Genomic DNA, 12,287 nt, shown 5'->3' with positions numbered 1-12,287 from the left:
CCTGGAGGCTGTCCTTTCTATGCCTGCTCATCAAGCTCTTGGTAGACAACTATTTAAAGATTTCCCAAATTATAACTATATTAAGAAACCGTGCAGGTAAGCTACCTGAACTCGACTCCCACAATAGTATTACATCTTTACTGTGACTCTGAATCCTGCTGCTCCTCTGAAAAAGAAAGTCTCTAGTAAGAAGTACTTGACTCCCTGGTGTAACTCTAAGATGTGCACCTTAAAGCAGATAACCATAAGCTGGAGATGAAATGGTGTATCACTTATTTATCAGATCTTCATTTAGTCTGGAAAAATGGATCGCTGCTCTTTAAAACAGCCCTAAACCTGGAAAATCTTACTATTCTCAGTAATTGTCAATAGCATAAATCTTACTAATCTTACTATTGAAGAAAAAACAACACCAGATTTTTCTTCAGCATTGTAGCCATGGTGACAAAATGTCAAAGGTCTGTTGAGCGAACCATTCCTTTAACTTCCTTGGACCTGGCGTCCACATATGTGGACATCACATTTTTGGTTGTTTAGACCAAAATACTATATTTTGCTCTACAAGGGCCTGATATCCACTTACAAGGACATCATGCTGCCACTGTTCTATTGAAATTTTAAACGAATATCCTCATATGTGGATCTCATTTTTGCCAGAAACAAAAATCAGGTAAAAATCTGGCAATTCTTTGTTTTTACATTCATCAGGTCCCAATCAGCCCAAATATCAAAGAGAATTAAAAGATGCATGCCATTGGAAGAGTTCGGATCTTAGGAGATTAACCTTAATTAGTAACAACTTATTGAATTTCTTTACAAATAACTTATTATCACACCTTTGGCAGTTTTAGCCATTTTGACCACGTGTCTCTGTCTTATCTGGGGCAAATTGTTACCCAAATCAAGTCTGGCTCTCCCAGTGATGTCCTTCGCCATCGCTTTTTTAAAAGAAGTTTGGGAGACTATTGGACCTTATATTCAAAGGCTTATGAACAGCAGCCTGACTTTAGGTGATGTACCTGTAACTTTTAAACAGGCAGTGGTCCAGCTTCTGCTGAAACGCCGTGGCCTGGATGCCTCTTTGTTGTATAATTTCAGAACTATTTCAAAGCTTCCCTTTGTTCCTAAAATTTTGGAAACGTAGTGTCTTCACAGCTGCAGACTTTTTTAAACAGTCAAAAAAAAAATTGCAGTATTTCAATCAGGTTTTAAAGCACTTCACACCACAGAGTCTGCACTTTTAAGAGTTTTTAATGATATTTTACTAACTGCTGACTCTGGGAATTCCGTGTTATTTGTGCTTTTGAATCTCACAGCAGCTTTTGATGCTGTAGATCACAACATTTTAATTTCTCGCGTAGAACATCATGTTGGAATTAGAGGCACAGCCTTGGAGTGGTTCAGGTCATATCTGTTTGACAGAAGTTTCTCAGTCTCACTTGGTAAATTTTATTCATCCTCTGCCCCCCTCCCATGTGGTGTACCTCAAGGATCCATCCTCGGGCCCCTTCTTTTTAGCATTTATTTACTTCCTTTTGGCCATATTATTAAAAACAAACAAACATAAAGTGTCATTTTATTGTTATGCAGATGACTGTCAGATTTATCTACCCCTGAAACTGTCATGGTCCCCGTGTCTCTCTGGCTGGCTCACACTGGCTACAGGTTTTGTTTTTGTTTTTCTCTTCCTCTCTGCCTCTCCCTCGCTCCTCTCTGCCTGGGCAGAGCTCGTTACAGGCTCTCGCGCTTGGCCCACACACCTGCGTGATTGTCACCACTTGCTGCTGATCTGGCTGATTTCCCCAGCTACTATTTAAGGCAGTGGCACAGAGCAGTTCGCCGTTGGAACGTTGAATCTCCTGAATATCCCCCTCCTGGACCAGATTACGGACCCTTCCTGTGTGTGGTGGTGTGAGTGAAGATTTGGGAGCCAGTGTGGTTGATGAGGAGTGAGTGTGAGGATTACCCCCTCTCCCTGGAGCCCTGGACCCCCCTCCCAATTCACTGTACATATATATAGCACTCAGGTGTTCCCCGTTGTTAATAAACTGATTTCTTTTGACTGTCTTCAAAAAACTCTGTCTGCTTGTAAGTCTGTCCGGTAGCCATGACAGAAACATAATGACCCTCACTCCCTCAGGCCTATTTTAGAATGCCTCAGAGCATGGTTGGCTCTGAATTTTTTTTAAATTTTAATGAAAAGAAGACAGGTCATTATATTTGGGCCGAGTGGCCCTGGTGTCCCACCACCTGACTTGGGTCCTCTTACATCCTGTGTCAAACCAATTGTCAGCAACCTTGGAGTAAAAATTGACACAGCTCTTAAAATGGACAAACAGATAGGTAGAGTGGTGAGAAATGGCTTTTTTCAGCTGAGGCAGCTCTCTAAAGTCAAACCTATTATCTCTTTTTGTGACTTAGAGTTTTACATGCATTTGTGACCACTCACCACTTGATTATTGTAATACACTTTATATTGGTATTGATCAGGCTTCACTATCCCACTTGCAAATGGTCCAGAATGCTGCTGCTCGCCTGCTGACAGGTACACACAAACACGAGCACATTAGCCCTGTTCTTGCCTCTTTACACTGGTTTCCTGTCCATTTTAAAATTCATTTAAAATTTTTATTGTTTGCTTTTAAAGTTTTGAATGGCCTGGCTCCTACTTACCTGTCAGACCTTCTACACCTATACACTCCACAAATGTCTCTCAGATCAACTGACCAGCCACTCCTTGCTGTCCCCATGTCGAGACTGAAACACCAGGGGGACTGAGCTTTCCCATATGGAAAAGATATATATAAATCTTATAAAGTTTGTATCTGTCTTGTGTGAAACTTGTATGAAAAGCATACAAGAGTGAAAACAGATATAAGATCCCTTCAAAAATTATATGAATGAAACTTGTATGTTTTGGATACTTCCTAAAACAATATATGAAAGTAATGAGAAAGTGGCCACTTTCATGAGTAAATCATATAAGCCTTATATGATTCACTATATGAAGTAGGCCAAATCTGATGCAAGTCTTTTATAAGTTTTTTTCTATTTCTTTTCCACATGGGTTCGCTGTTGTGGCCCGAAATTAAGGAATAAGTTGTCCCTCCATATTTGGCTGGCCCCAACACTTGAAATCTTCAAATCACTTTTAAAAACACACCTTTTTTCTAAGGTTTTTAAGGAGAAGAACCACAGTCAGCTTGTAGTCAGTTTTAGTCAGCTTTTGGTTGCTCTTAGTCTTTTTTTACTTTGTTAGTTTTATTTATTGTATATTTTATTGTCTATTTTACTCCTGTTTTAATATTTACTGATTTATTTTATCCCTTTTTTAATTTATGTATTTATTTTATTGTTATTTAACTTTCTTTGTCTGTTTAATGTATGGTTTTTAACTTTTATCTGTTTTTCTTTTACTGGAAAGCACTTTGGTCAGCCATGTTGTTTTTAAAGTGCTCTATAAATAAAGTTGGATTGGATTGGAAATAAGAATTTAACCATTAGAAAACATGTTTTTCATGAGTTTCTTCTTCATTCACCTTTTTCCACTTACTATGCATCTATACACCACTGCTTTCATTATGCATAAATTATTATTCATCTCTAGCTGTCATCCACAGTGTGCCTTTTATCCTGTCTTCCTCCCCTCAGCCCAACCAGTTGTGGCAGATGGCTGCCCGCCTGGTTCTGACTAAGGTTTCTTCCTGTTGAAGGGACTTTTCCCTCCCCACTGTTGTCAAGTGCTTGCTCAAAGGGGGTTGTGTGATAGTTGGAGTTTTCTCCCTTTTATTTTTAGGTCTTTACCGTACAATATAAAGTGCTTTGAGGCAACTGTTGTTGTGATTTGGCAGCATATAAATAAAATTGAATCAAAAGTTGAATTGAAATTGGGAACTTACCTGAAAGCCATGCAGAACCAGATGACAGCCATGAAGAGTGTAGCAAATCTCAGCTCTGCAGAAAGGAGAGATGCCACGTTCCTCAACACCTGGTTTACATATACAAACACAGAATGAGCCTAGAACCATGCAGTTTTTATTTATTACCACTGACTGCTTTGTTTCCAAAGCAAGGAAGTTTTCCCTCACATGACCTAATTGCTTTATAAGTGGCGACTGAAGACAAGGAATGTGGAGCTTGTTTTCAGCACCACTTGCTTTTCCACATTTTTGTTAACCCATTTCCACTTTTTCAAAAAAGAAAATTTTGATGATCAAACGCAGTCGGATGAGCATGTATCTTGCATGGCTGAGAGTGGACAGCCTGAGTTCGAGTATGACCCGAAATCTTTTAAAAAAAAATTCCATCTGGGATTAATACAATTTCTCTGATTCTGATTGCTGGAAACCCAAACAAAGCACGTAATAAGAGGCTCTAATGTAATCGTCCTGTTAATGTTGGTGGCGCCAGTTACACAATGGACCCAGAGCCAACAGTGCACGGGCAGGAATGCATTTCCGACACCTAACCTTTACCCACTCTTCCTCCAACAATGCCCAGGGCCCAACCAGGTTTTGGTGGAGCAGGATCTGCACGCATACAAGCCAACCACAGCCTCATGTACACCCTGAACCCACTCCTCGGCCACACACACCTGTAGCTCATTTACTCTGGTCTGAATCAGTTAATGAGTTTGTAAACTTGTAGCTTTTGTCTTGGTTTGTTTCGTTTTCACACAACAAAAAATCCAATTGAACTCCAAATAAGCCAAAATCCATAATTACAAACCACACACTAATGTTCAGTAAACTCATTGGCCTGATGTGTTTGGGGAAAGAGAAACAAAAGTAAGTACAGGAAGAAAGTGCAGTGTTTTGTACTGCTGAACACAGAGAATTTATAGTTATTTCATGGCTAGCTGCTAGCCCGTAGAGACACAACTATAGTTCCCGCATTGAGAATACAAAGCATACAGCAGGATGTTTTTTTAGCTCAAACCTGCAACACACATGATAGTTGGCTCGGATCGGGGTCAGCACATGCTCAGACATTAAACAAACTGCTCTGGAGGGGTTTTTTTTAACCGTACCGAGACCAGCCTATCCAAAGGATCTCGGTGTGGTTATTTTGGTCCACACTGTATTTACTGTGTTTTTTTGTTTGTTTGTTTTTTTGTTTTGGTTTGTTTGTTTTTCCATAACTTGTGTATCTGCAAATATACACATTCTGTATTTTTCACATGAAAGAAACTATACTGTGGTGCTAATTTCTTGTTTTTGATTTATGTATGTTTTGTTTTGTTTTGCTTTACTTTTGTTTCATATGTTGTTTGTTTAATTTAAGACTTAAAAAAATTAAATGAATGAGAGGTAAAACTTGAGGGGGTAGGGACAAATAAGTAAATACTTCTGCCTACTCCTTTTCAAACAAATAATGGAATGATATTTTGTAATGATTGTGAAGGCACATGTTTGAAATGTTTGAACTGAACTGAACACCTGCACAAACAAACTTCACCAAATGGGAGAATACAGCAGAGTCCCATTTGAATGGAGTAAACACTACAGGTGTGAAAAAAGACTCTTTTTAAACCATGTGGATCAACTCTCACCAGTAAAAACATGACAAACTTTTACACTTTATATTTTAGTCTATTAAATCAACTTTAGATTTAGTCTACTAAAAGTATAACTAAACTAAAAGACTTAAGATGTGTAAATTATGTTTAATAAAAATTTTTAGTCAAAATTTTCTGTCAAAATTAACACTGGAGGTTTGTGTCAAGCAAATTCGAGCTCTGGTGCCAGAGTGTCATCCTCTTTATAGTGTGTGCTGTTTGCTTGTAACTTTCCTCCTAGTCAGCGGAGAAGAGTGTGTTTTGATCATTTATAATTGTTTTGACCAAACTACGTGTTTTGTGTTCTTCCTTGTTGGTGGTGATAGTAGCTTCTGTCTCTTTTAGTTAAGTTATTAACAAATAAATAATTAAAGTAATAAAAATAACAATAATAAATTCATTTGTGTCATGTCCTTTGACACTTTCAACCTGGAGAGTTTTATTGTTATTTCTTGACATCCCTTGAACTATCTAGGGGAACATAACATTTAACTAGGACAAACCCACATTCACCCTTCTCTGACCCCTCAGTAAATTCAATTTTATTTTTATAGCGCCAAATCACAATAGGCACCTTATATTGTAAGGTAAAAAACCTACAATAATACAAAATAAGTCCAAGCCAGATTCTGAGCTAGAGATGGTGCTCCAGTCTGTGTTCCTACATACCAGTTTACAGAGTGTCAGTGAGCGTACAGCCCATCGTTGTACAGGTGTTCTTGTTGCACTCTGAACCTCGAAAAAACCGTCTTCAGTTGTTTTCGGTGTCTTGATGTGCACCACCTATAAAATAAAATAAAAAACGGGAAACTTTTTGAAAAACACTGCGAAGTAGCTTTTTCTTAACATAACAGAATTAGGTGTATTTACTTTACTTTATACATAAATTTATAGCAGAACAGACTTGGTTTCTCTCTCCTCATTTAATGCTTTTTCTTTATTTTCATGACTATATACACTGTAAAACTACAAATGAACACGTGGAATTATTTATTAAATAAAAAAGCGTGAAATAACTCAAAACATTTTTTATATTTCAGATTCCTCAAAACAGCCCCCCTTTGCTTTGATTACTGCTTTGCACACTCTTGGCATTCTCTCGATGAGCTTCATGAGGTCATCACTTGAAATGATTTTCCAACAGTCTTGAAGGAGTTCCCAGAGATGCTGAGCACTGACGCTTTTGTCTTCACTCTGCGGTCCATCTCCGTCTTGATTGGTTTTAGGTCAGGTGACTGTGGAGGCCATCTGGCGCAGCACTCCATCTCTCTCCTTCTTGGTCAAATAGCCCTTACTCAGTCTGGAGGTGTGTTTGGGGTCACTGTCCTGTTGAAAAATAAATGATGGACCAACTAAACGCAAACAGGATGGGATGGCATGTTGCACAGGATGTGTGATAGCCATGCTGGCTCAGTGTGTCTTCAATTTTCAATAAATCCCCAACAGTGTCACTAGCAAAGCACCATCACACCTCTTCTTCCATGCTTCATGGTGGGAATCATGCATGTAGAGACCTTTTCTGCATCACACAAAGACACGGTGGATGGAACCAAAGATCTTAAATTTGGACTCATCAGACCAAAGCACAGATTTCCACTGGTCTAATGTCCATTCCTTGTGTTTCTTGGCCCAAACAGATCTATGCTGCTTGTTGCTTTTCCTTAGTAGTGGTTTCTTAGCAGCTATTTGACCATAAAATCCTGATTAACACAGTCTCCTCTGAACAGTTGATGTAGAGATGAGTGCTACTGGAACTGAGTGTGGCATTTATCTGGGCTCTAACCTGCGGCACCACAGGGAACTGTGCTGTCCCCTCTTCTCTTCACCCTGTACACCTCTGACTTCTGCTACAACTCTGAATCATGCCTTCAGAAGTTTGCAGACAACACAGCCATCATGGGGTGTATCTGGGGTGATTAGGAAGAGGAGTACAGGAGGCTGGTGAGGAACTTTGTTACACGGAGTCGCACAAACCACCTGCAACTCAACACCTCAAAGACCAAGGAACTGGTTGTGGACATCAGGAGGTCCAGACCAGGTTCACTGCCAGTTCAGATAGAGGGAGAGGAGGTGGAGGTGGTCAACAAGTACAAGTACCTTGGATTGTGGGTGGACAACAAACTGCATTGGTCATGCAACATGCAGCACCTGTACGTCCTCAGGAGACTGAGGTCTTTCAACATCTGCAGGAAGCTCCTGAGGATGTTTTACCGATTGGTGGTTGCAGGAGTACTATTCTATGCTGTGGTGTGCTGGAGGAGCAGCACAGTAAAGAAGGACTCATCCAGACTGAAAAAACTAATCAGGAAGGCGGGCTCTGTGGTTGGCATGAAGCTGGACACTCTGGTGACAGTGGCAGAGCAGAGGATTGAAGAAACTGCAGGACATTATGGAGAAAGTTGGGCATCCTCTGCATATGGTCATAAACAACCAGAGGAGTCTGCTCAGCAACAGGTTGCTCCTCCCAAAATCTTGGACCAACAGACTTAAAAACTCCTTTGTCCCACATGCCATCAAACTGTTTAACTCCTCGCTGGAGGGGAGAGTGAGGGGAAACAGGAGGATAAAGGAGGGCGACTAAGCTGTAGTGTTTTTTCACTGTGCAATAATCACTGTGCAATAGTCTTGCAATTGTTGAAATGTGCATTAGACTTTGGCTGTCTACATCTCTTTAATGAGTATATTTCACTAGTATTCCTATTTATTTCTATGATATATTCTGTATTTATTAGTGCTGTCAGCGCTAATCTTGTTAAAATGACGTTAACGCCATAACCGCATTAACGTGACAAATCTCCGTTAGCTCATTAACGCGGATCGTCCCGTGCGTGGGGCTGCACGGAGTCAACGTGTTAGCGTGGTTAGCTCATCAATGCATTAGCATTGTGCAGCCCCACGTACGGGGCAATAATGCGTTTATGGCGTTAACATCATTTTAACAAGCTTAACGCTGACAGCACTAGTATTTATATTTGTGTATATATGCTATATTTTTATACTTATGTTCGCACTCCCTCATTCCCCTTTATTTGATATTCTAACTCTGTAATATGCAACTTCTGTTGGTGTTCTGCAACTGGAAGCTGAATTTCCCAGAGAAACCCACCAGATGGGTTAATAAAGCTCTATCTCATCTAATCTAATCTAATCTATCTCAGCTAATCTAATCTATCTAATCTAATCTAATCTAATCTAATCTAATCTAATCTATCTCATCTAATCTAATCTATCTAATCTAATCTAATCTAATCTAATCTATCTCATCTAATCTAATCTATCTAATCTAATCTAATCTAATCTAATCTAATCTAATCTATCTCATCTAATCTAATCTATCTAATCTAATCTAATCTAATCTAATCTATCTCATCTAATCTAATCTATCTAATCTAATCTAATCTAATCTAATCTAATCTAATCTATCTAATCTAATCTAATCTAATCTAATCTAATCTAATCTATCTCATCTAATCTAAAACTGAAGAACAGATTGTGTGTCTGGATTCACCGCTTTCAATGTCTGAATGATGAAGCCCAACAGCATCTCATGAGAAATAAAGCCCCAGGTCAAGATAGTTTTCAGCATAATTTTACAAAGAATTTTGGCCTACACCGGCTCCTACTTTTTTCAGAATGGTCACTCAAATTCAGAACGATTAGACGCTATCTACAAACATCATTAGTCTAATACTTAAACCCGGCAAAGATCCTATGCTCCCATTCAGCTAGAAAAAAATCACTCCATTCACAAAATATTCTGACCAAACAGTTTTTTCTTTTTATCAAGGGCAGACACTCAGCCAATAATACAAGCAGATTGATAAATATAATAGATTATTGCTCCATCAACAAATTAAAAGCCACAGATGTCTCTTTAGACGCAAAAAAAAAGAAGCAGGAAACCATGACAGTACCAGAATAATGACTGTGTTACTGAATATCTCACTAGAGCAATATATTTACGTGTCAGTGCATGGGTAAGTAAAGGTAAATTCAGATATGACACTTATAAAAAAGTGAAAATCTTCACTTAACATTAATGCGTGCCGTAAGCTGTTAGTTATCCTTGAGCGGTTTCGTTTTATTGTTGAAAATAAACATTTAAAAAGTTACCATCAAATAAGAAAATCAGTTTATTCGAAAGTGCAATAAGAATCATTATTATTAATTAAAATCATTTACTTACAGTGAAGACTTTTTCCGGCTGCCCCTTGGCTCTCCAGTTAGTGTCATGGACCTGTTTTAGGATCATCCACGCGTCATCATGTTTGCCATTCTGCTCCATAAACAAACACAGGCAGAGGTATTCAAACTTACACACAGCCATGGAAAAACGTTACAAAGAAAAAAAAACTTTTGTCAGTGTTCATCTATAGTGAATGTGAACTATCTCGGTGATCTCCAAAAACACTTTCATCGTCTCTTTTAAATTGATTAACAACTATGCCAGCTATGTTCTTTCCACATGTGTACACTTTGCAGGCAGGTGTACAAAGAAACACTATGCTAACAGTCTCACCTCCAGGAGGAAACGTGGGCTCTCGGGCATAAAGGTAAGTCCAACCAGAGAAGCAATTGCAGGGAGAGCCGCAACCAGGACGAACACTCGCCAAGCGTGGAACTGAAATTCTGTGCCCATACTGAAGCCCCAGCCTACACACACACACACACACACACACACACACACACACACACACACACACACACACACACACACACACACACACACACAAATCACTGTTTACAAGTTTTGAGAAAAATACTAAGGTTTTACTTCAAACTGTCAGAAGTAGAAATGTATCATAAACAGTGATTCAGAGCAGCATTAAGCAATGCAGGTGGTAAATGATGCATGTTTCCTCTCTGAGTTTACTGTAATTGTATGTATTTGCAGCTGAGACTGTTCAGGGTATTTAGTCCAGACAGAACAGAGGAAATCTTTTGTTTTGGTTTGTTTTTCAACAGCTAGCTCAACTCAAAAACTACAGGATAACGTTGTGCATTACTTTGAGGTTTGAATGAGCCCCAGCACTAAAAACCTGCAGAAAGCCATAACCTACAGAATCGTATTGGTGTGAAATTGTAGAGCCATTCAAAATAGAGACTCCTATTGCACCTTTAGTAGCACAGTGCCTTGTCACTGGGATAGTTCTCTTAACAAGTACTAGCCATAATGCTAACCACTGCACTACTGTGCTGCTGATATGTAAGACTTAACAGGTTGCACCTCTAACAATGAGGTTGAGGTCACTGAGATTAATTTCATCCATCTTCATTATTCTATAAATAAAAAGTCTCATTGAGATTAAAATGTCTTTCCAAAGGAGACCTGGCCAAGAGGGCAGCAAAAGTTACAACTGATTAGCTTTTTATGGCTGACAAAAAAAACAACTGATTCACTATTGAATAGATAGTTGTGAATAGATTCATAACTATCTACAGTGGGGCAAAAAAGTATTTAGTCAGCCACCGATTGTGCAAGTTCCCCCACTTAAAATGATGACAGAGGTCAGTAATTTGCACCAGAGGTACACTTCAACTGTGAGAGACAGAATGTGAAAAAAAAATCCATGAATCCACATGGTAGGATTTGTAAAGAATTTATTCGTAAATCAGGGTGGAAAATAAGTATTTGGTCACCTCAAACAAGGAAAATCTCTGGCTCTCACAGACCTGTAACGTCCTCTGTAAGAAGCTTTTCTGTCCCCCACTCGTTACCTGTATGAATGGCACCTGTTTGAACTCATCATCTGTATAAAAGACACCTGTCCACAGCCTCAAACAGTCAGACTCCAAACTCCGCCATGGCCAAGACCAAAGAGCTTTCGAAGGACACCAGGAAAAGTATTGTAGACCTGCACCAGACTGGGAAGAGTGAATCTACAATAGGCAAGCAGCTTGGTGTGAAAAAATCAACTGTGGGAGCAATCATCAGAAAATGGAAGACATACAAGACCACTGATAATCTCCCTCGATCTGGGGCTCCACGCAAGATCTCATCCCGTGGGGTCAAAATGATCATGAGAACGGTGAGCAAAGATCCCAGAACCACACGGGGGGACCTGGTGAATGACCTGCAGAGAGCTGGGACCAAAGTAACAAAGGTCACCATCAGTAACACACTACAACGGCAGGGAATCAAATCCCGCAGTGCCAGACGTGTTCCGCTGCTGAAGCCAGTGCATGTCCAGGCCCGTCTGAAGTTTGCCAGAGAGCACATGGATGATACAGCAGAGGATTGGGAGAATGTCATGTGGTCAGATGAAACCAAAGTAGAACTTTTTGGTATAAACTCAACTCGTCGTGTTTGGAGGACGAAGAATACTGAGTTGCATCCCAAGAACACCATACCTACTGTGAAGCATGGGGGTGGAAACATCATGCTATGGGGCTGTTTTTCTGCCAAGGGGACAGGACGACTGATCCGTGTTAAGGACAGAATGAATGGGGCCATGTATCGTGAGATTTTGAGCCAAAACCTCCTTCCATCAGTGAGAACTTTGAAGATGAAACGAGGCTGGGTCTTCCAACATGACAATGATCCAAAACACACCGCCCGGGCAACAAAGGAGTGGCTCCGTAAGAAGCATTTGAAAGTCCTGGAGTGGCCTAGCCAGTCTCCAGACCTCAACCCCATAGAAAATCTGTGGCGGGAGTTGAAAGTCCGTGTTGCTCGGCGACAGCCCCAAAACATCACTGCTCTCGAGAAGATCTGCATGGAGGAATGGGC

The 12,287-nt window shown here is 39.9% G+C and overlaps 1 protein-coding gene across 2 annotated transcripts in view; it reads right to left on the bottom strand.

Annotated features, from left to right (window-relative positions):
• Positions 1–12,287, bottom strand: part of LOC113026274 (synaptic vesicle glycoprotein 2B-like) — a 52,616-nt gene that overhangs the window by 25,823 nt on the left and 14,506 nt on the right. For both annotated transcript variants that reach the window (XM_026174852.1, XM_026174853.1), the window contains 4 exons: positions 10,077–10,210; positions 9,744–9,833; positions 6,227–6,340; positions 3,900–3,988 (listed from right to left, as the gene is read on the bottom strand). In XM_026174852.1, coding sequence (XP_026030637.1) covers positions 3,900–3,988; positions 6,227–6,340; positions 9,744–9,833; positions 10,077–10,210 — 427 coding nt within the window. The remainder of the gene's footprint in view (positions 1–3,899; positions 3,989–6,226; positions 6,341–9,743; positions 9,834–10,076; positions 10,211–12,287) is intronic.

This window comes from Astatotilapia calliptera, chromosome 7 (genome assembly GCF_900246225.1).
Source record: "Astatotilapia calliptera chromosome 7, fAstCal1.2, whole genome shotgun sequence".
Lineage (NCBI taxonomy): Eukaryota > Metazoa > Chordata > Actinopteri > Cichliformes > Cichlidae > Astatotilapia > Astatotilapia calliptera.
Note: the sequence above shows the minus strand (reverse complement) of the source record. Positions and strands in the feature narration are given on the sequence as shown.